This window comes from Peromyscus maniculatus, chromosome 6 (assembly GCF_049852395.1).
Source record: "Peromyscus maniculatus bairdii isolate BWxNUB_F1_BW_parent chromosome 6, HU_Pman_BW_mat_3.1, whole genome shotgun sequence".
Classification (NCBI taxonomy): domain Eukaryota; kingdom Metazoa; phylum Chordata; class Mammalia; order Rodentia; family Cricetidae; genus Peromyscus; species Peromyscus maniculatus.
Genome location: NC_134857.1, coordinates 46,686,465 through 46,711,331, shown reverse-complemented (window position 1 = coordinate 46,711,331; position 24,867 = coordinate 46,686,465). Strand labels below are relative to the sequence as shown.

Sequence of the window (24,867 nt, the reverse complement as noted above, 5' to 3'; positions counted from 1 at the left end):
CTCCGAAAATATACATACAAGTAATGTTACATAGGTTGTATTTATGAATACATGTATTTATGAATAATTTAGGAATATATGTATCTGTATATATATGTGTGTGTGTGTATGTATATGTATGTAAGTAAAAACTAATAATGAAAAATAGAGGCCATGATTTTGAAAGAGCAAGGAAGGATACAGGGGAGGGTTTGGAGGGAGGAAAGGGAAGGGGAAATAAAACAATTATAATCTCAAAAGATAAAAAGAAATGTATTTTTTAAAGCCACAAATGGTCAGGGGTGGAAAATGTCTTAGAGATAACCTACTGAAACATGGTTTTTAAAAATGTACTAGAAACCACAAGGTGACACATGCCTTTCATCCCTGCACTTAAGAGATAGAGGTACAGTTATGAGGCCAGCCTGGTCTACAGAGTGAGTTCAAGGACACCCAGGGCTATACAGAGAAACCCTGTCTCGAAAAACATAAACAAAACCCAAAACAAAAATTAAAAACACAAGAGAAGCCATTCAGTAATCACCAGGCAACCTTACTACAGAAAGTAGAGTGATTTTTAAAAACCGAAACAAACCCTGGAGCTGGAAATGAAATGAAAGTGGAATTGAAGGCATCCATAGCAGAATCCATGTAACAGAAGATGCAGCCAACTCTAAGACAAGACATTTGAATATGCCCGGGGTTGGGGTGGGGATGAAGATGTGTGAGGAATGCCCATAGGATCTTAAGAACATCACTTAAACAACAGATATTCAGGTTTGGGGGTTTCAACAAGGGCTTCAGAATCCTAGAGTTAAACATTTATTAATCGTAACAAGGGGCCGGGGAGATAGCCCAGCAGTGAATAAGGCTTTTCTGCTCTGCCAGGGTACCCCAGTTCAGTTCCCAGCACAGTTGACTGGCGTACAATAGCCTGTAACTCTAGCTCTCTTCTGGCCTTGAGCACACCCCTGCACACACACACATGTGGCACCTACTCACACAGACACGAATACATACACATAAATTTAAAAAGAGGTACAAATAAATTTATGAAAGATATAATGACATGAATGGTGGTGAATGTGCTGAGAAAGAGCAACAATCCAGTGCTCGGGCCTACAGAGGATATCTACACCGTCCTTTTCAATGCTCAAGGATCATTATAGAAAGAGGGGTCAGGAAGAATGCGAGAGCCAGAAAGGCTGTGAAATGTTAGCTTCTGGGTATGACGCAGTGAGTGCAGCCATGATTTCAGTGCTATCTGTGGCTGTCTCCACTGGACTTGTATACCATTGAATATCAATCAATCATCATGGTCCCTACCCCTTCCTGATGAACTATTGCCTACTGGTGGACTCTGGGGGAGGCTCAGTCATTATATTTAGTTGTATCCCTATGTGTGACTCCAGTTCCAAGCTCATGATCACATGACTCCCCTGGTTAGACTCAGGGTGTCACAAAAGAGAATAAAAACACATGAATGTAGGAAAGAGACTTTTGGGAAGAGGGGACATTGGCAGTTAGAGGAAGATGGGAGAGAGGGAAGAGAGAGTAACCAGGATGTATTATGTATACGTATAAAATTGTCAAAGAATGCATTTAATAAAATGTGTAATAAAAACTAATTCTATAGGAATAAACATGGTTTACCCATACATATAATGAAGGAATAGTTGCCCACTATCCATCTGATTGAGGATATCAAGAATATTGAAGAAACTCAACTCAATAGGAAATCATTACCATACCACCACCACCACCATCATCATTATCATGATTCAATTGTGAAATGGGTAATGGGCTGAAACACACATTTCTTAAAATAAATGAAGAAAATGTGGTATTTATACATAAATATATTATATGTTCATGCATATTATATTCAATCACTAAAAGGGGATATCTCATTTATGACATGAATGGAAAGAAAAACATTATTCTAAATTAAAAAACAGTTATAAGAAGACAAAAACCAAATGATCTTACTTATATGAAGAACTAAAAAGATTATGTTGGGGGCTGGAGAGATGCTCAACAGTTGGAAACCGAGGGTCCTCTTAACACCCACATGACAGTTCACAGTTGTCTGGATCTGCACTTCCAGGGGGACCTGGTGACATCCTCTAGTCTCCTTGGACACTACAGGCACATCGTGCACATATATACATTCAGACATAATGCTCCTACACACAGAATAAAAATAAATCTAAAGAAAGTGGAATAACGTTTATCAGATGCTGGATGTGGGAAGTAGTGAGGAAGGGGAGATGGGAAAGGTTGGTTAACAGATGGGCACTAAGTTAAATATGTAGAGAAATAAGTTCTGCTGCACAGTAGAGCAACGCCCAGTAACAATGTACTGTCTATTCCAAAAACAGATTAGAATTTGAATGTTTCTAACAAAAGACATGATAAATATTTGAGGGCTAGATTTGCTTATCTTTTTGTTTTTGTTTTTTGAGACAGGATTTCTCTGTGTAACAGCTCTGGCTGTCCTGGAACTCGCTCTGTAGACCAGGCTGGCCTCGAACTCTCAGAGATCTGCCTGCCTCTGCCTCTCGGTGCAGGGATTAAAGGTAAGCACCACCACATCCAGCTGGATTTGCTTATCTTGATTTAAGTGTTATCTAATGTATGCATGCACAAGATATCCCTCAAATAGGTGCATTTTTTTGATAAAATTTTAATTAAGAATAGGAAAAATACATTGGATGCAATGATGTGCTAGTTAATCCCTGGAACCATTAAATTATATTAAAGGCTGACTTTGCTTCAACAGAGAAAATCTCAAGCCTCTCTCATGGTGGCTCTCACTCTCAGTGGGAACTCTGCAAGCCTGGGAATGACCTTCCACAGTGACACTTGTGGCCATAGCTGGAAGCCGAGTTTAGAATAAAAAGCAGCTTCTCTCCAAGGTTCTTTTTGCTTCTTTCTAAAGTTAGGGAAGAAGACTGCCTGAACTCCACTAAATGAATGTATGTTTTAACAGTCATGTAAAAAGGAGAGCAGATAAAGGCTATGTTCGGCACTTACTAATTCTATCAAATGGTCAAGCTACATCCTTTTATTGATCCCTTCCTCTTTCTCCTTCTGTGACACTGGGTCTCGAACCTCGGGCCTTGTGGATAGTAGGCAAACAGTCTGGGACCAAGCTACATCTCCACTCACCTTTTTACTTTTCACTATGAGACAAATTGCCCAGGCTGGCCTTCAATTTGAAATCCCCCTCCCTTAGCCCCTAGGGTAGCTGGGATTACATGCCTGTACCAATGGGTCCAGCTTCATTTTTCCTTTATATTGGAAAGGAACAAAAGCCATAAGAATGTAAGCTCTAATATAATAAAAAGAATGGAACTCAGGGAATCTGGAAGCAATAGCTTATGATTCAGTCCTAAACATTTGGTCAAATTCTTAGGAACATTCAGGAAAAATTAATTAATTTCACTAATATTAATACTTCCCCCCAAATAGAATATATTATATATAATATCATGCAGCCAAAAGGAGGGCAACATTCAGGGAACTGTTTTATCTCATTCCCAAGAGGCACAGCAGTCCCTTATCAGCCTCTTTAATCCCTCAGGAAGATGGAAGGTTTTCTCTTTTTATTATAAGCATAAAATTAATTGCCTGTTAAATGAGGCTCTTATAAATTTAAATTTGGCTCATTTAAGTTTGATTTTCAAACTAGTTTATTGGATAGCCACAATTACTCTTCGCACAGACAAATGGAATGCTGGAATACAGCCCCGGAAATATTTTTTATTCATTGAGAAAGGGTGGTCTGCAGTGGCTCCGGTTAAAAGCTTTGATGAGGAGGTCAGAGCAGACGGTCAAATAACTCTTTCATGGTGCGGATAGCACCAACTTACTCAAGGAGCAGCTTGAAAGGAAATCCACCTTTTAAAGTACCATGATATAAACCAATTTTGGGAAAAATGGTATGTAGACAGAATATAAGACACAGGAAACCAAACAAATAAGGTTTGAAATCATTCTTGGTGATTAAAACAATTGTTTTTGTGATTTAGTTCTGCAACCTGTACCTGGGCTAACAAACTTATCATCTTAGGAACTGCCACTGTAGAGAACGCTGTCTGAGGTGTTGGACAAAAATGTGGTGTGGTAATTACAATGTAGTAAATATAATGTAGTATAACACTGTAGTAGTCATGTCAGAGGGAGGGTTAAAGATTAAATGCCAAATATCTTGGAACCCCTTGGCTGAAGGGAAGCAGGGGCATTACTGTGGTCTATGCCCATTACTTTGGTTCATGCCCATTGCTTTGGTCCATGCCCATTACTTTGGTCCATGCCCAGCCCTGGAAAACAAGTGTCCTCCTTTCTGATATGCCCCTCACCCCCACTGGGCCTCATTAGTGTGGGTAAGAAGAGAAGCCAGAGAGACTTGGTACCACTGCAGAACATGTATGCTCATTTATCATTTCACCTGGAAAATCTCCATTTGATCCCCAAAATGAGATCCCCAGGTTCTAGGACTATAAAAATAATACAGATACAGTCTTCAACCCCAAGGAGCCAAATGTGTGCACTGAGGGCATCCATAGGCCTATGTTCATTGTTCAGTTATAATGTCTATCCACAGCAATGGCACAACAGGTCCACCTCCCCGTATGTGGTCAATATTTAGTCATTCTTTACCCCTCAATTATTTCTCTGGAAGTACCATGTTTTGATGTTTTGGCAGAGATATAAATGTGTTCATTTGAGTGCATGAAGAACTGTGTGCTGGGTCAAGTTAAAGGCCCCAGCATCTGACATGTGGGCCATTGTATCCCCAATCTGGGTCACTCTGAAAGTCGTCTGCGTATTCTGTAACTCATGGTATGTGTTTGGAATTTTATTCTTTGTGATACTTTGAAACACTGGCAAGGGATGCAGGAATGGTGGGGAGTTGGGAGGAAGAAATGAGGCAGGCCCAATGCAGTCAGTTTTCATATTGGACTGGTGGCTTTGCCTGCTGAGTAGATCCCATAGAAACAAGACTGAAAGAGATTAATGCAGCAGATCAAGCCCAGACTAAGCTGGCTAGACATGTTCAAATTCAGAACAAGTTGTGTACATAGAAATAATTGGACTGGACATTGTTATGGATGCAGGGTACGCTGGCTACACAAAGCAACGATGACGCCTAGATTTACAGCCTAAGCAACGATGACGCCTAGATTTACAGCCTAAGCCAGGTGGTTATAACTAGGCTGAGGGTCTGAGAGGCACTTACCACACACAGGGAGTGCTTGGCAGCTGGGTGGGCCACTCTTTATTTAAAGAAGGTAAAGCATAGAGCTGGAGAGTGCCTGAGTACTGATGTGAGGTGGCATTAATGGTGAGCCATGTCTCAGGCTCGCTGAACTTCTTGTTTCCTAATCTGTCCAAAGAGGAAACTGGGCCAGGTGGTCCCTCCTCCTTCCTTCTTTCCTTCCTCTCTTTCCCCCTTCCTTCTCTCTCCTTCTTCCTCTCCCATCTGGAATTCTCTCTTTCCCTTTCACCCTCCTCCTCCCCGCCCCCTTCTTCCTCCTTGCCTGCCTAAGTAGCCCAGCCTTCTTTAGAGGTCTCGGTTCTCCTGACTTAGCCTCATGAATGCTGGGGTGAGGGTTTTAGGAGTGCACTGTTCTTAGCTTACATGATCTTCCATTCTTGATCTTTCATGTGATTGGAAACCAAGTCAGGACACACAGCCTTTTCCTGCTTTTATGCTGTAGTCTTGGAGGAATAGGTAAATCACAGCACTACAAAGGTGCTCAACAAATGTCTCCTAATCTATTTAGGGATTTGCTAAAATAAACCGTCATCTAGCAAATGTTTTATTGAGCACTGACTTGGAACCATTATTATTTTAAGTTTAAATAGACATGCAAAAGTACTTTAATCCTGGCTCCACCACAGGAGTATGTGGGCAGCTAATAACAAGCTAAAGACACAGTTGCAGTGAGTGCACTTGCAGAGGCACTAAGGATCCTGGGAAGTGAGTCCTGAAGGAGCAGAGACATGTTCTGCATCCTAGAAGTGGTATCTAAAAGTTAACTGGCAGAAGCTTTTCAAAAGTCCACGTTATAATAAATTATATACTTTCAAATGACCACAAGAAAATAGACCTGTCTGTTTTTCTTCTAGGTTCTGATATTGTTTAGATTTATTAATTAATTCATTTTGGTTTTTCTTATTTGTTTAAAAGATGTATTTGTTTATGTGTATGAGTATTTTGTCTGCATTTACATTTGCACTCCAGATCACACGAATCTACAAGTTACAGAGCTGCTATGTGGGTGCCAGGAATTGAACTCAGAACCTCAGAAAGAACAGCCAGTGCTTTTAATCACTGAGCCATTCTCTCCAGGCTTTTTAATTTTTTTATTGCTTTTTTTTTTTTTCAGACAGAGTTTCTCTGTGTAGCTCTGTCTGTCCTGGAACTTGCCTTGTAGACCAGATTAGCCTTAGCCTTGAACTCAAAGATACCCCTCCCCAGTGCTGAGATTAAAGGTGTGCACTACCATGCTCATCTTAGAACTAATATTTTTGTACAGGTTTCTAAAACAATGAGTTTATTGCACACTTTAAACAGAGGAGCATGGTTATAAGTGCATCAGCTGCCCAGTGTTGCTGCTTTACCCATGTATCAATAGCAAATTAGTGTATAGAGTCAAGTCTGCAAGGGCTCTATTTAAGTACACTGCTTTATCAAATCTATCATGTTCTTGCTTTCCAATCTAGCTTGGGAAAACGTCACATGATTTTTCTATATAGCTTCCAATTTCATCTGTGGAGTCCTCTCAGTCATCTGCTTCTTCTATTAAAGGTACCTACTCTATTCAAATCACATGAGGCTTCATATTCCATTGTGAAACATGGTTGTCATGAGTGGGCATAAGTGTTCATGAACATGGTATATGGGAAAGGAACACTGTGATGACTCACTTTGCTCAGAAAATGTAATCTTTAACTGAGAGATCATCGACAGTTTTTTAAATCATGGCTAGTCTTTCTTTTAAAGGAGGAGGTGGGTTTTCACATTTGGCCCTCACCAAAAAGTTTCAAGCTGAGATCCCGCCACCTATTCCCTTCTCCTGAGCCAGTAGACGTGGCTTGTGATTTGGCACAGCTTTTGACTGTAAAATCTTATGAGGAATGGACTTGTTCTGACAATGTGACTGTGGTGGTTTGAATAAGAATCCCCCCAAAGGCTCATAGATTTGAATGCTTGGATACCAGGGAGAGACACTATTTGGAGGAAGTGTGGCCTTGTTGGAGAGGGTGTGTCATTGGAGGTGGGCTTTGAGGTTTCAAAATCTCATGCTAGGCCCAGTGTCTCTTTCTTCCTATTGCCCATGGATCTGGATACAGAACTCGCTACTTCTCTAGAGCCATGTCTGCCTCCATGCCCACCATGCTTCCCGCCATGATGACAATGGATTAAACTTCTGAAACTATAAGCAAGCCCTAGTTAAGTGCTTATTTTATTTTATGAGCACTGATGTTTTGCCTGCATGTATGTCTGTGTGAGGGTATCTGATCCCCTGGAATTGGAATCACAGACACTTGTGAGCTGCAGTGTGGGTGATGGAAATTGAACCCGGGTACTCTGGAAGAACTCTTAACCACTGAGCCATCCCTCCAGCCCCCAAAAGCTTATTTTATGAGTTACTGTGATCATGGCGTCTCATTACAGCAACAGAACACTGACCAAGACAGTGACTTATCAAGCTGTTCCTGTTCCTTCTTGTGAGGGAGGCCCTTGAAGAATTTGATCTGTCAGATTCTCAAGGCACAGTTTGGGTCTTAGTAAAGCGTGAAACAATGAGTATAAAGGATTGTAGATCCCCAAAGACCTTGGGATTCAGAAGGGATATAATAAACCTCTTAGCAAAATGTCTTCTTTTTCCTTGTTAAAAAAAAAAAAAGGAAATCACAACAATTGGGCCTAAGTCAAAGACTGTCTCATAGAGAAGGCTTTTCATACATTTTTCAAAGAAACTACATTATACACAAGCCAAACTCATTTCATACTCTGTAAAATAACTCAGGTGTCCAAGGTCAGCCAGCTTTGTCTTCTTTTCAAACGTTGCTCCTTGGATTTAATGTGCATATGAATCACCAATGTTTAATAAGGTCACCTTTCTCATAGGGAATGTGCCAATAAAATCCAAGTATAATTATCTATAAACCTCTTCAAACTGTATTTTTGGTTTAAGAATCTCATGGCAGTCCTCCTCTGCAGAATTCATTTAATTCTCTAATTTCAGTTTGCATACAAATGTCCTATGGGGGTAACTCTGCTACTCATTAGCCCTTGTCTTTGGTTGAAACTATGAACTTCAAAAGAGCACCAACAAAAACATAACAAGTGGTCCCAATCTCAAAACTCTCAATGTTTGCATGAAAGTCAGAATCTGGGTTGCCGTAGATTTCTGCTGAACTTGTTTGCCATCCTATGAGAACGCCTTAACTAAGGAAAGTAGAAAATTAAGGTATTCCTATTAAGTTGCATGAGGCCTTGAAGAAAATCTACTGAAAAAAGAAAATTCTGAAATCACACACACATACACTTAAGTCTTAAAACAATAGAGATTCAATAAAGAGTTTCTCCATTCTTTTTCTCTTTGATTTTATAACTTTTTTTGTAGATTCCAGTGTGAACCATTTTCTAAATCTCTTTCCCTAACCAATTATATTTAAAAAAAAAAAAAGATCTTTTGGATCTTTTGGAGTAGCACACTGCCCTTCTTGGCCAGCTGGACTTCCTGAGCACCTGGGTTGTTGGTATTGACAAGCCCCATGATAGAAGACACACACACTGGGCCGTGCAAGAGCAGGCATGGTGGTGGTTGGGAGAGGCAGGCTGGGCTTGACTTTAGTATCCAATTGTATACTAAGACTCAGTAGGGACTGTGCTCAGAAGGGAAAGTTGGAAGCTTTCTCTAGGGTAGGGGGTGGCCATTCATCATGGCATCCCCAGTATGTCACAGTCTCAGGACCGAGTGTCCTCCATAAAGCAGTTGTGCTTCTATGATAATGCTGATTATCTTGACAAAATGACACTGTGTTCATTATATGATGAGCATTATGCTTCATGTGAATTAATGAGTTTCACTTCCCATATTGTAATCCTATAATGTAGGAATACTTGTAATCTGTATTATAGTCAAGGAGACAGAGGTTTAAGTAACTTGTAGTTACTCGGCTCATATGTAATAGCTGGAATTTAAATGTGCAGCTCAGGTGCACATAAATAAAAAACAAGAAGTGAGAAATATAAACCTTAGATAAAGATTTTAGAAGCAATGAAAATGATATAATAAACATTACAGTTAAAAGTGTGTGTATGTGAGAGAGAGGTGGCTAGATGTGTGTGTGTGTGTGTGAGAGAGAGAGGGGGGGGGCTTTCAAGGGTCCCCTTTTAAAGCTGAAATTAAGTAACCGAGGGCTGATGAGATGTTAGCAGGTGGAGACTCCGGCTGCCTAGACTAATGGCTCAAGTACGCTCACTGGGACGGCAACCCTGGAAGGTTAGAACTGACTCCTGAAGATTGTCCTCTGACCTCCACACTGGAGACTTGGCATCCCACTCCTCCCTGTACCCAATAAAACACATGTAGCAAAATAAAACTAAAACGAAATAATTGAATATCAGAGCTACCTTATTCCACTACTAGTCTGACACATTTCACAGTAATATGAATATTCATATCTCAACAATGATCTCCAACTTCCACCTGGAAGAAATAATCCTGACGTTATCCATTATCTTTCAGATTAGGCTGGTGTGGGGAGAAAAAGCTCAAGCTGAGACACCCCCCTCACCCCGGGAAATATTTACAACACAGAGAAACAAAAGAGTAAATGGCAGATAACAAAGAGCTCCTGAGACCGAGAACAGCAAACCAAGCAACTCCAAAGAAAAAAATAGCTTAAAAGCACAAAAGCTAATTCTCAGAAAGAACACGGAAGGCAACAAGTTACAGAAAGAATTTTGGACTCACTAATAAATGAGTAAATAAGTAAAATCACCTCATTTGACATGTGTTCTTCTTAGAAAACAGTTATGTTAAAATGTGCCTTATTCTTTGACTTAAAAATGCTCTTAGAATCTATCCCATTTACAGAAAGATGATCACGTATATAATTCTTGGTCATATTGAAAACTGGAAATATCCAATAAGTTGTGTGTAAGATTTATTTTAGTCGAGAAAAAAAACCCCAAAGTCTAGGTTAATATCTACAGCTTGACTCAACTATTTTATATTTTCATATTCATACATGTGTATAATGTGTTTCAATCACATCTGCCTTCATATCTTTTCCCTCTGATTCTTTCCCTATCCCCCAACTGCTTTCCCCTTCCAACTTCACATGCTCTTTAAAAAAACCCATTGAATTTACTTGGTGCCATCTGTATGTGCTTGGGTCTAGGACCATTTACTGGAGCATGGGTAGTCTTTCTGGGACTACATCCTTCAAAACGGCCCTCTCTACCCTAGCAATCAACTGCAAGTAGCTTCTCAGCTAGGGGTGGGACTTCATGAGCCCCCCCCCCCATCAGTGCCAAGATTTGGGGCTGACTTGCTATCATGCAAGTCTTGTGCATACAGTCACAGCCACTGGGAGTTCATGTGTGCAAAGGCCCTGCCGTGTCCAGCAAATGTTTCGCTGCAGGTGTTCACTACTTCTGGCTCTTAAAATCTTTGCATCCTCTCTTCCTCACTGATCCCTGAGCCTTGGGAGGAGGGGTATGATAGAGATGTCTCGTTGAGAGCTGAGCATGCCATTATCTCATATTCTCTGCACATTGACCGGTTGTAGATCTCTGTATTAATTACCATCTAGTGAAAAAAAAAAAAAAAAGCTCTCCGATGAGGATTGACAGATGCACTCATTTATGTTGGTATACAGATAGCCAGGTTAGCAAATTAGTGCAATGGAAGGAAAGGTTGGGAAGGATGTGTACCAGACTGTCACAATGGAGGAAAGAATGGAATGGGCTAGCTCCAAAATGAGAATAATCCAAATGTACATTAACTGATACAAGGATAATTAAAGTATAGCCTATCCATGTAGTGGAATATTATTTGTAAAAAAGAGAAAAGTGAAGTACTGATGTATGCTGTAGTGTGGGTGAACATTATATCTAGTAAAAGAAGCCAGTCACAAAATACCATCAATCACGTGATCATATTTATATGGCGATGCAGAAGGGCCAAGTGTTTGGAGAAAAAAGATAGGCTAGTAGTTTCTTGGGGCTGTGGAAAAGGCTGGTAAGATTGAGATGGTGAGTGACTTCTTTCTCTCCTTTCTTTTTTTCTTCCTTCCTTCCTTCCTTCCTTCCTTCCTTTCTTCCTTCCTTCCTTCCTTCCTTCCTTCCTTCCTTCCTTCCTTTCTTTCTTTCTTTTTTTTTTTTGAGACAGTGTTTCTCTGTGTCGCTTTGTGCCTTTCCTGGGACTCACTTGGTAGTCCAGGCTGGCCTCGAACTCACAGAGATCCACCTGGCTCTGCCTCCCAAGTGCTGGCATTAAAGGCGTGCGCCACCACTGCCCGGCTCTGTTTTTCTTTCTAAAGATTTATTTTTTATTTTTATGTGTGTGAATGTATGCCATATGTGTGTAGGTGCCTGCAGAGGCCAGAAGGTGGCGCTGGATCCTCTGGAGTTGGAGTCGCAGGCAGTCATGAGCTGCTCAGTGTGGGTGCTAACAATCAAACTTTGATCCTCTGTAAGATCAGGAAGTGCCCCGACCACTGAGCCACCCCCCTAGCCTTGGTAGGTGACTCCTAATGTGTACAAAGTTACTTTTGGGCTTGATGGAAATGTTTTGTTTTTTTTTTTAAGATTTATTTATTTATTTATTTATTTATTTATTTATTTATTTATTTATTTATTTATGTATACAGTGTTATGCTTGCATGTGTCCCTTCAGGCCAGAAGAGGGCACCAGACCTCATTACAGATGGTTGTGAGCCACCATGTGGTTGCTGGGAATTGAACTCAGGACCTCTGAAAGAACAGCCAGTGCTCTTAACCTCTGAGCCCAGAAATGTTTTAACATTGGTTATAGTGACTGTCGCGTAACTCTGTAATTGTTCTCAGAACCAAGGAGTTAGCTACACAGCTATCATGGGTACCCTTTTGTGGTTGTGCATATCACAGCTCAGTGAGGCTCTTCAGTTCTGCGTGGGCATCGCACGGTGGCTGGACACCAGCAGAGCTACAGCAGCAGTGGCTGGACACCAGCAGAGCTACAGCAGCGGTGGTGGACACCAGCAGAGCTACAGCAGCGGTGGTGGACACCAGCAGAGCTACAGCAGTGGTGGTGGACACCAGCAGAGCTACAGCAGCGGTGGTGGACACCAGCAGAGCTACAGCAGCGGTGGTGGACACCAGCAGAGCTACAGCAGCGGTGTCTGGACACCAGCAGAGCTACAGCAGCGGTGGTGGACACCAGCAGAGCTACAGCAGTGGTGGTGGACACCAGCAGAGCTACAGCAGCGGTGGTGGACACCAGCAGAGCTACAGCAGCGGTGTCTGGACACCAGCAGAGCTACAGCAGCGGTGGTGGACACCAGCAGAGCTACAGTAGCGGTGCCTGGACACCAGCAGAGCTACAGCAGCAGTGGCTGGACACCAGCAGAGCTACAGCAGTGGTGATGGACACCAGCAGAGCTACAGCAGCGGTGGTGGACACCAGCAGAGCTACAGCAGTGGTGGTGGACACCAGCAGAGCTACAGCAGCGGTGGTGGACACCAGCAGAGCTACAGCAGCGGTGCCTGGACACCAGCAGAGCTCTAGACAGTTCACCTTTCCCGATTGGGTAAATTCTTCCTGCATCTCCATGCTCCCTGAGCTCCACCCCCGGGGAGAAACTTGGTGGATGGTCACTCTTTTCATAAAGAAATTTTTTCCCTTTCCAGTGTGTTTCGAACCTGTTTTTACTGGTACCTCACTTGAACAGGAGCCCACAAACTAACGTCACATGGAAGCATCAGCACGCACCTTCGATGATGTGCTTTCTCGACAACCCCCTTTCTGTTTCAGCTCTGCAACAAAAAAGAGGTAGATGACTGGCGGGGGAATGCTGTTATAGTTTCTCAAAAATCTGTTTCAGAATGCAGGATTAATAGTCATTCCTTTTTTCTTTTTTAACTTTATTTTTAATTTATTCTTTGTGTCTTTCACATCATGCCTCCCGATATCACCCATCTCCCTCCATCAAAAATAAATAAATAAATAAATAAATAAATAAATAAATAAATAAATAAATAAAAATAAATAAACAAACAAATAAATTTAAAAAGGAGGAAAAAGGAAGAAAGGGAAAAATCTTGTCATGCAAGCTGCAGTGTGACACAGTGAGTCACACACTAAACCCCTTTATCCATACATTTTTACATGCAGGCATGGATTGTGAAGGATCACTGGTCTGGTTCGAGGTCTCTGCTACCCCAACTGACCCTGCCACCTGTGGTGGACGAGGGAGCTGACCCTCCCCCTTACCCACTGCAGAACTTGGGAACGTGGACCCTGCACCTCGCTTGGGCAGCACAGTAGAGCTGACCCTATTGGCTAAGGTGTGAGTGAGCCAGTTCCAGTGCGCGGGAGAGCTGCCCCCATTGCTCATCTGTCATGTGGCAGCACGGGGCAGAGAAGAGATACTCTTCTCTGCCCAACCCCGCATCAATGCCTGAGGCAGGTAGAAGAACTGGCCATGAGGTCATAAGAGAAGAGCTGTCCCTGCCCCTCACCACTGCGGCACTCAGGAGAGTGGCCCCTATACCTCGCTTGGGCAACATGACAGAGCTGGCCCTAAAGGGGTCGGTGTGGGAGAACTGGCTCCGCCCTTGCTCATTGTTTCAAGGGGTGAACTAGCCAGGGCAATATTGGAGAACGCACCCTCGTGGTGAACACAGGGGAGAGCTGGCCGGCTGACCTACCATGCAACTACCCAGGCCCACGGTTGTATGTAGGCTCACTCCATCAAACACCTGTCTGTGACCTTATGGAGAACCTGGGAGGGGTTGGTGTACTTGGGTGTCGGTCTTGCAGACCCACGGCTGCAGGATCTCCACGATCCTGAGCAGCAATGAAATGTCTGGGAAGCGTCCCAGTGAGGGCCCAGCATCTTTCTTTCTTCTACACTGCTAAGCTTTTACGTTTTGAAAAAGTTCATAGGTTTACTCTAGGGTGGGTACACCACTGACATTAAATTTTTGCATAAAGCAAATTTGAATGCATCTTTTGATAATGAAATAATTTAACAATGATTAAAAAAAAGATGCAACAAACTTTCCTTGGACAAACCTTTGATGACAGAGCTTCTGTTACTCCAGAAAAACCCTCAAGTCTGGGCAAGCAGAAAGGATGTGGTGGCTGAGTCTTAAGTACTGATGCAGTATTCCTTCAACATCATACTTTGGACAGCTTCTCCAAACATGCATGCCACCATTCACCTGTTTAATGTCTCTGCTCTGAGTCTTTTACATCAGTTAATATTGTGTGTATCTGCTACACAGTGACTCTTGCAACTGGTCTCATGTCTGGATTATTTTCACCCTTATGGCAAAGTTTCATGTACCATTGCAAACATAGGAATTGGGAATTGAGGAGACCATGAATCAAATTATAGAAAATGGGAACCTGTCTTTCTTATAAGGTACTGTATTATCTAAAAAGAGGACAATAGGAATAAAAATCTAAATTACATCTTTATGTCTTCATATCTTTAACAAGCTCAAGGATCATAACAGTATGAACATGTGTGTGTGTGTGTGTGTGTGTGTGTGTGTGTGTGTGTGTACATACACATTGTGATTAGGATCTTCCTAAGGAACTATCCTGAGCCTCCTGTTTTAAAATACAAACTGATGTCAACAACAATAACAAAAGAGAAACAGATACTTTTCTGTTTCTCCCTACCTATTTCAGGGAGGTGAATAAGGTTTTTCGGGTTTCTGCTTCGTTGCTATTGTTGTTAGGGTCCCAGCATCTCTGAGATTTCTACTGGATACTCAGGCCAACATTGCTCTGGTATAAGGACTAGCTTGCTGTATTCTTACATGTTTGGTAAAAACAGCCAGCTCCCTGGTTCTTGCTGAATAATGTAAGCACCAGTTCAAACACTAACGGGCTGGTTCAGCAGAAGCCAGCTCAGCCTGGGGATTTGTTCTGCATCCAACAACACCAAGAGAGCCTCTCTTTCATTTGTCCTGCCGGTGAGGGACACGGGGAGAGTGCTTGTCTTTCCCCATTGCGACCGTCTTTTTGATCAGCACTCCCAGAAGCCTCTGCAGAAATGATCAGAGACCTGAACACGGAGGCCAACAGGATACTTTTATCTTCGCATTCCGGGGAAGTCTTTGAGATTTGGCAGGTTTGAGGAGCCTTTCTTTTGTGATGCTTTATTTTCTTTTCCTGAATTTTGAACTCTGTTTTGGAAATGGTTTTAAGTATGACACTGAAAAAAATCCACATCAGTCATTTAGTAACAAGTGGCTACCTGCTATGTACTAAATTTGTTTGAGAATGCTCTGCTAAAGTGTAGTCTTAGGCTAATTACTATTTCTCTAGCACAAGGGGAAAAATCTATAAGCCAGTCAATTTTAATTTGAGTTAAATGTAAAAATGATGGTTAAAAAAAGAAAAAAGAAAAAGCACAAGTTACTAGTTATTTCTCATCTCATAGGACAATAAAATAACAGAAGGTGTTTAACTTACTTTCCACCCCAGTAGAGTTTGGTTGTGATGACCAAGCTGGATCTCCTGTACATCAAACAGACACAGAGAAATAGTAGATCACTGTGGGTTGTTGATGGGTTGATTCACTATTATAGCACCAGAAGGAATGTGTGATAGTACCTCACATCAAAAACAGGAGGTGGAGATAGAATTTTGAACTTACTGCCCCGAAATGGAAGACTGAGGGAAATTGGTGAGTAGTGACCTGAAGTCAGACGCTGGGAGGGACTGAAGGGAAGTTTGCAGGAGACCCTGAAGGAGGAGGGCTGCCCAGCATGCCTGTGAATGGTGTGGGAGGTGTGAACTGGGTGGGAGGTGATCTTGGAGGTCAGAGATGGTCCCCGAGAATGTAGGTGACCTACAGGGTGAGTTGCTTTGGTAGCTCAGAAGAGCAGTCACTAATTAACACTCATTTAGAATCTGGCATGAGGTTGACTGCCTGTGAACCTTTCCTGGGAGGAAGCCTCCTCTCTGCCAAGGACCTTGGGCCCAAGTGGCTCTGAGTTATTTCCTTATCCAATCATCACACGTATGGGCAGTGGGGAGTGACTGGCTGAGTAGAAATGTGAATGATGAGCTAATAAAGCCTCAGAGTCAATGTTTTAAAGCCTTTACCAAATGCCCTACCGCTTTATTGCAAAGGGATGCAACATGGAAATCGTGTCAGCAAACTGATGAGCTACTCAGAAGCCCCACCCAAGGGCAGCAAGTGCTCTCGTGTTGTGGTCATGAAGAACTGTCCTTCGAGAACCATGGGGATAGAATTTAAACTTGGGAGGCAGCGAGGGCTCAGTGCACTTTGGTTTAGAACAAAATCTTTTGAGATTCAAACTTCGGGGTTATTTGAAATACAAGGCATTTATAATTCTGTCAGCTGCAGAGTCGATACCTTAAAGCTCTTGGGCATACAAGGCCTCCATGATTAATGGTGGCCAGTGGGGAATGATGGGGACAATTCTGACAAGTTAGTGGCAAAATGAAAAATTTGTTGAAAATGTCGACCTCTCCATCCCTCTAAGTTAATTCCCTGAAAAGTAATTTGAGTTACACAAACGGAAGGTCTGTGGATATAAGGTCCTGGAGATTACATACTCCAAAAGGGCTCCGTACTTCTCATATTAACACATCAACCTTCTGCTACCAATGATAATAACAATCTGCATAGAAGCGCCAGGTCTCCTAAGCTTTCCGTCTTCCAAAATAAAAAGGCTGTTTGGAATATTGTTAAAAAGTAAACATAAGCCCTTTCGATTATTCAGAGTGAATATTATGCTAAAGCTGCACATTCCCCTCCAAATACTGAAGTTAGACTCTCTACAAAACTATCTGCCTCACGTAGGTGTGCGCGCTAGCAGTTAAGCTCAAGTGGCAAGATTAAACCAAAGCCTGGCAAATTATCGCTGAGCTCTAGAGGCTCTCAGAGTAACTGTTCTGGGTGGTGGAGAATGGTAGTGAGTGTAATACGGCAGACATCAGTCTCCTAAGGCTTTGCTTTTCTCTCAACTTGGTCAGTGTGGCACCTCAGCAGCTGTTTTACAGTTAGGGAAATCAAGGCTCCAAGAAGTGAAATCACTTTCTCTGGACAGCGCTGCTAGCAAGTGACAGCTCAAGGATAAGAATCCAGCTAATTGAACAGCTTTTATAGGCTCCATGCTAGGATGGCATGGTTTATCTTTTCTCCAGTCTCTTCCTGGAGGCAAATGTCAACCATATACACTTTTCATAGCATAATACTAGCTTGAGCTGTTATTTGCAAGGCTGAAAGGTGGCTTGTGAAATATTCATACTGATCTATTTTCCACAAGTATGTATGATAGGTTCTGCAATTAAGGAGGATGAATCAGTGCTCGCCAAGGGAAAACCACTGCTTCTCATTCCTCATGCACAGGGCAGGCTTCACCTTGCCGTTGGTCTTGCTTTGCTGTGTGGCATGACACTCCAAATGTCATGCGACCCTTATCACCACTTGCTCTGTGTACAGAGTTGGTGGAAGGGATGGGTGAACATACTCCTTGAATTTCTTGGTGTCCCAAAGGATAGCAGAAAGTTCTCTGAATACTCAGAAAGTAGAGCTCCAAGTACCCAGGACAGATGTTGGCAACTGTATTAGGATGAAACAGCTTTTGGCAATTATCCTAAGGGCCTTTTGTTTCATCAATTTTTTTTTTGTACAGAGAGCTGTTAATAAAATGAGTGGTGAACATAAATCTATATGTCTAGATAGTTTCCTGCAGCTCGCTTTCTTCGCTAATTACAAGTGCAGTCAAAGCTATGAAAATGCCACTTTCTTTTGTGAACAAATATCTCATAAATATTCCCTCTCCTCTGCCTGACCACATCATGACTCACTGTAGTCAACAGCTATGTAATTTTTGAAGTACAAGTAATGAACTCCCTGGCATTTATTTCCAAACCACTGGAGATTAATATTATTATTATTATTATTATTATTATTATTATTTTGGTTTTTCGAGACAGGGTTTCTCTGTGTAGCTTTGCGCCTTTCCTGGAACTCACTTGGTAGCCCAGGCTGGCCTCGAACTCACAGAGATCCACCTGGCTCTGCCTCCCGAGTGCTGGGATTAAAGGCGTGCGCCACCACCGCCCGGCTTATTATTATTATTTTTAACCAAATGTTGGTTACTTTTTTGGACAGCCTTTTGTTCTAGTACCATATGATTTTATTTTTGCTTTTCTGGTGCAGATCAGTAAGTCTTTAAACAGGCAAACAAGCAGTTAGGGTAGACGTGGTACCTCCAGCCTTTCTTCTTGATGATGTTCCCGAGAATCACCTCAGCCCTGAAGGGGGAGAAGACAATGTCTTAGAATGCAGTGTCTCAGAAAAGCAAGAGTCAAGCCAGCACCAGAGCCATCGCGTTTTTGAACTCTCAGTGCCTGCAGAACCCCAAAATAGAAGCTCTCTCAGCTGGTAGCATGGTCTCCACTGTTTCTGCTTGTGCCGGCAGAATCCTGCTCCCAGGCATTCCAGAAGCACCTGCCAAATGCTGGCGCTGGCAGGAGACTGCCTGTGGTCCTGACATAAGAAACAGAGGAGTCATCTGGCAGCTTGGTCCCACATAAAAATATCCTACTTTGTAGTGTTCAACGAGAGTCAAGGTTTTTCCATCTAATTGCGATGGACCAATTTAGCTGTGCCCAGAAGACAAGAGACCTCGGACTGTAGAGACAGAAAACATTGGTTTCCAGGTGATCTTGGAAAGAAAAGAAAGAATCTACATGTGCATTTAAATGTCCCCAAGTCCAGCCGTTATAGTAGTCCAGATGAAAACGTCCTAGGACTGAGTCATGTTTGCCATAGGACTAAGATATAAGGAGACACTACAAAACACCCTTCCTGTCCCTAAGGCTGGGTTGTGGAAAGGTGCACTGAAGATATCTTAATATTCTCTCCCCTTCCACTTCCCCAGGCAGATTCGCCAAGATTGAAGAAAGTAAAATGTCCTCCTCTATCCCTCCCAGTGAGACCCTGGGCGTGAGAAGCAGTGGGGCTGCTGGAGATTTCAGTGGGGAGGTCAATGCAGTTAGTACTTTGTCCATCAGTGAGCCAGATATGGATGCCTTTGCTAACTATTGTTTTATGTAAACAAATGTTGTTTTTATTAGAGGGTATATAGCCTTCAAGAAATCATGATGCAGCCTAGCTATGGAGCATGCTCTAAATGGACAGACATTGGATGGTACTGGAGTCTTTTTTATTTCTTCTTGTTTGGCTATCATTGCATACAACCTTACATAGTGAGACCCTATCTCAATTCCACAGTGGCTGTCAATCAATAGTGATTCAAATGACTATTCCTCAAAATGACTATTCCTCACAACAGGAGTTACGATCAGGTCTCTAGCAGACTCACTTTGTTTCCTTTCTCTGCTTTAGTCTGTTTGGTGCTGAGCAAGATTCAACCAAAGAAACCCCCAGATAAGAGGGCTTGTAAAAAAGAAGCAAGGCTTTACAACTTCTCTTTCTTTTCTTGGACTCATAAACAACAGGGATGTGGATGCCCAAGTCCTCTGTTGGTCCTCAAGCATATACAGATCCTTGAAAAAGAGGAAACCAAGTAAGAAAAATGTTCTTAGTTCATCTGGGGTGGATGGGGCAAGCCTCAGCCAACTGTATCTTTCCTGAGGAAGGGGTAGCAGGCCTACTGTGACCATACTCCACAGTTCCCCGAGAGATCAGCAGGGATGTCTGCTTCCTTTGCTGATGGAAGCCAGACATCCACATTTATTCCAGGAGACCAGGGCTCCCCACCTGTTCTAAAATACGCTGGTTATGTTGTGTGGCATGTACTTAGTGACCTGGCCCGACAGAGTGTTCTGCTGTGTGTTCTGCTTTAGCAAGTCATGTTTAGAGTGCCAACTCAACACTCAGGTCCAACGGAAGTCACTAGAAGTCACTCCTCAACAGAGGTAAGGTCTCTCTGCAACCTGCTGTCTTCAGAGCAGGCTTTAAAATACCCTCTTGTGAAAGTTGTTGATATCTTGCCATCATTTGGGAATCACAACTTTCATAAATATGAGCACAGGGACAGTAGCTAACACCTCTCCGTCTCCACTGTCATTTCCTCTGGCTTATTTTTCTTGTGTTTGCCTCCCTTAAGCCCATTTTTCTTACAGGAATTATTTGGGTAGACCAAGAGGGTCCCAGGATTCAACACTTCCAGTTTTAGTGATGGGGAGGGCTGAGGAAGAGCATTCCTCCTGAGATAGGCACAAGAGAAGCACCCCCTCCTCCCTAATGCCACAATAATGTGTTCCAATGCCACAATCTTGGTTCCATGGACGCCAGGTGAGGGGCAGAAACTGGTTCTGACTTACTTCCCAGCGGCATAGACCTCGGCAGTGTCGAAGAGATTAACTCCACTTTCGTAGGCAATCGTCATCAACCGTTCAGCAACCTGCAAGAGGATGCAAAGGTTTGGTTAGTCAGAAAGGCTGGCGATGCCTTCCTAGCTGGGATCTGTTATCTGCCTTTCACTCTGAGATGCCATTACCACTTCTCATTTTTCTCAGCTGTAGTGAGTGACAAAAGAAAGACGATTCAAGCACAGGGCGTGTGGTCCTTCTACACTCAAAGTAGGCCATAAGTCCACTTCTGAATGTGTGTGTGTGTGTGGGGTGGCACGGTGGGGGAGGCAGTTGTTGGTCATTCTCCAAGCACTGCGGTGTTCAGATATGTGTTTCCCACCCTGCTGTGAAAACCTTGTTTGATCACACCCTCAGTGACATGTAATCTTGCTGACAAAGAGGGTCATTTGTATCCATCTCTCAACTCCTTCCTGCAAGCCAATAGTTTCTGGCAGTTGGATGACTCCTGACCTAAAAGCTTGTGACTTTCCTCCAGGCCTAGCCAACTGTGCTGATGAATCAGACCATCATGACTATTGTGAAGCTCCTGGCACCCGCAGTTCAGCAGAACAATAGGCATCATCTCGGAGCTGCTGCTGAGTCAACACAGGGGAGGGAGCAGGCCCCTGACTCACCAGGGAACAGCTCCTCTCTGCTCAGGCTGAACAGCTCAGAGCTGCCTGTTCCACTTGTGCTTCTCAGTACAAGTGAGAAATGAGGCAGGAGAGTAGATGGCTGCCTGCAACCATCAGCCTGAGGTATGGCTGTGGTAGCACAATGGTAAGCAGCCGTGGAGGAGTCTATCTTGGCTTTGCTGATTAATTTATCAGAAGTTTGAGCAATTTCCCACCTCACAGATAATTACAATTGATTTTCCATTATGTTCTTTGATGGTGGATTAACATTGCTTCATCAGCGTTTCCGAGATAGACTGTGTTTCTGGTGTTCTGAAAATTAGCCTCTCACGACCGTGGATAGGCTAGTGTGCACAGCCTTTGCATTACCCACACGAAAGTGGTTGCTGCTTTTAACCTGCTATTATTAAAATGTCGTCCTTAAGCGGAACTGAAAAGTAGGGCAAATACAGTTTCCTCCTTCTGATTGTCCTGTGTTTTAGAAATTACTGTGCTTGCAGTAAAAATTATTATGTCATGTCATACGGAGTATTGATGGATTCTTATTGGGAAATGTAACAATGATATCTTATCTACAGAGGAATTTTGAAATGGAGAATTCTGGATGAACACTTGGAGTGACTAATAGTAGGAACATTTTCTAAGCACAGGATCTGAAGACCTCATGTGGAACATTGGGAAAAACATTGAATTAAGTCTTCCTAGTAGGAAGTTAAGTCACTGGGATTCTGTCTCTCTGTTCTTCCTGGTGTGCACTGTTGTGTGTGTGTGTGTGTGTGTGTGTGTGTGTGTGTGTGTGTGTGTGTGCACACTCAGCCATGACAGATTGGCTTACTACAGGATCAAAGTCAATAGAGTCAAAAGAGTATCGATTGAAAACTCTGAAACTTTGAGGAAAATTAAACCTTTGCTCCCTAAAAGTCAAATGCTTGAGGTCCTTGGTCACAGTGATGGGAAGAGAACACAGTCCATGAATGTCCTCTTACTGTACAAATAAACTTGGACAAATCATTTGGCCTTTGCCGATCTCAGTTTCCTTATCTGAAAACTGAAGGGGATTCTATGAAGGGATCTCCTTCTCCCACATGGAGCCTGGAGGCAACAGGGGAAGCTGACATCACTTCCTCAACAAGGGCCTAATGGCCTATGAGCCCCATGGCCAGGAAAAATCTTGTTGAGATCATCACACTAATGAGATATTGCAGAGAATTCTGGGAATACCTTTTCCTTCTTCACAAAATTTCTAGAAACAGAACTCTTGTCCTGTTCTTTGTGAGTCTTAAATATTCCTGCAGCCATTTCATTTTTTCTACCTGAAGAGGAAGTTGATGCAGAGGGCTTTATAGGGCTGAAAGAATGATTCTCTTCCTATAGTTTAAAAGTCAAAATGAATGCTCTCTACTTGGCTAAATTAATGTGAGCAGAGTTAGGTGTTATCTGCGATTAAAGCTACTTCAACTATATCACAGATGAGAAAACATGGAATAAATCCCCAAATTCAGTGCTGTTTGAATGCTAAATGTGCTCTCTTAAATATTATTTTTAAGAAATGACTACTTATATTAGTAACATATATCTTGATTTTTATTTGAAAGGCGTGTTATAGAGTTACTAACTTGGTTGATATCCCTGCTAAGTACCTATCCAATGTGTTGTTGAAATCTTCAGGGATAGGGTCTTCACACCCTCCTGGGGTTGTCTTGATAATTACAGCACCCAGCATATTATGATATGGTCATTTGTACCTGCTTTAAGCTGAGAGAGCCTGGAAGTCTGAGAGAAAGCTGAATGATCAGGGAGGTGAATTCGTTGCTCTAGGCTTGTGATTTTATCCCTAGAGAACAGGAGTGATTGAACTGTTCACTTGTGGGCGATGGCTCGCAGTTGGCCCCTCTGCTCACAAGGCTAGCCATCCTTGTCTTTTTCCTTCCACACAGGGCATCAGGCGGTAGCAGGTCACAGGTAGGCTGGAGACCCCGGCTGGGAACTTGGTTCCCTTCTAACTTGTGGCTTCCTTGGTGCCTAAAAGTCTGTGTCCTCTGTTGTACTCCCTGGGAACGTGCCTCTGTGCACCTACCGCTATACTTCCCTACCTGATGCCAGTCAGAAGGCCTCCTGATGTGTACCCAGGTCCTCCTGTAGGGAGGAAGGACTGGCTTCCAAAGCTACTGGGAAGGCTGCCATCAAAAGGTCTTCTGCTGCCTGCTCCCTAAAACTGTACTTGGTGGGAGTCACCTCACCCAAGATCTGATTCCAGGCTAGCTTTTACCTAATGACTGGGCAGTACAGTCTGTCTGTCTGTCCCTCTTATACACACACACACACACACACACACACACACACACACACACACACACACACACACACCTTAAAATAAAAATCCCAGAAAGAAACTGTTAGAGAAGGGATGACTACCCCTACTGCACATTTTCTTCACCAGAATTGTAGAAGCTGCAAGCGGCTTACCTCATCTGAAATTTGACCTCCAAATGTCACCCATGTTCCTGGAAGAGAATACATATTTGTAGCCATTTTTCTGATACTGTACATAATAAGAGGAGAATTTTATAACAGAGCAGGTAGTTCACATCTAGGTAGTGCCCAGATGAGGGCCCATGCACTCTTTTGTCTAGCCTTTCCCGCTTCCTAATATTCCAGGGTCATTGTCCCTTTGGGGAAGGGTGCCTCTTCAAGCCCCCATGGACGCTTCTGTCAGGCATCTCTGCCCTGCCTGAAACTTTGCTTCTGCTATAGTACCAGATGCACGGGAAGCCAGTGCTATGGAGTTCACTTCAACTACACACCTACTTTACTCTCCCACAGCTAGAAGGCCTCTTGTGAAAGTGAGCACAAGAAAGTGTGCGCAGCCAGAGTCAGCCAGGCCTTGACTTATGCTTCTTGTCTTCTTTGCAGACTCTGTTTTGAATTTTCTGTTACCAGTCAAGAGGACTTTCTCAGACATTCTGCCAGGACCTGTTTACAAGACCTGGGTGGCGACACTTAATGTACCTTCTCTGTGTGGCTTGCTCTGGGGAATTCCTGTTGGTTTGGGATGAAGGTAGAGGCAGGAGCCAGGACAAGGACAAGGAAGGCAAAGGGATCTTCGGAGGCATCGCCAGCAGCATGTGTAAAGCAAGACTCTGAACAGGCACATGCCGTGCTAGGCTCCAGCAAGCCTCTTCAGTCAGTCCCTTCCTTATCCATTTTTTGGGGATCCATAAGTGCATCAGACAGAGACATTGCCCTCATGTACCAAGGACAGTGAGGTGAATGATGCAGTTGCCATCTTTAGCTCATGGTTAGCGGTGTATGTTGATAAATGCTCTGACTGAGGCAAACACAAGGCAGAGTAGTGGAGAGGACTCTGCTGGGCCGGCGGAGAAAACACTCATGGAGGACTTCCTAGAGAAGGCAACACTGTGATTGAGTCTTACAGGAGGAGCAAAGGGATTGGAGAAGAGGCAGGTAGGCATTTCAGACACAGAAAAGAGCTTGGAAAATCAAGAAGGTGGAGAATGTGAGTGTGTTGATGAGCTGTGTCTGCACCATCAGGTCTGGGGTGAAACATGAGGGCAAAAGAGGGAGATCTGGGCAAGGGTAGAAGCAGTCAGGGCACAGGTGTGGTCAGTACTTACAGGGCATGA

The 24,867-nt window shown here is 43.1% G+C and overlaps 1 protein-coding gene across 2 annotated transcripts in view; it reads right to left on the bottom strand.

Moving 5' to 3' along the window:
• The window catches only part of Kcnab1 (potassium voltage-gated channel subfamily A regulatory beta subunit 1), a 368,345-nt gene that overhangs the window by 56,593 nt on the left and 286,885 nt on the right, over nt 1-24,867 (bottom strand). For both annotated transcript variants that reach the window (XM_076574194.1, XM_006972621.4), the window contains exons 3-7: nt 23,690-23,727; nt 20,559-20,638; nt 18,477-18,521; nt 15,702-15,746; nt 12,984-13,027 (exon numbers count right to left, since the gene is read on the bottom strand). In XM_076574194.1, the coding sequence (XP_076430309.1) occupies nt 12,984-13,027; nt 15,702-15,746; nt 18,477-18,521; nt 20,559-20,638; nt 23,690-23,727 (252 nt within the window). The remainder of the gene's footprint in view (nt 1-12,983; nt 13,028-15,701; nt 15,747-18,476; nt 18,522-20,558; nt 20,639-23,689; nt 23,728-24,867) is intronic.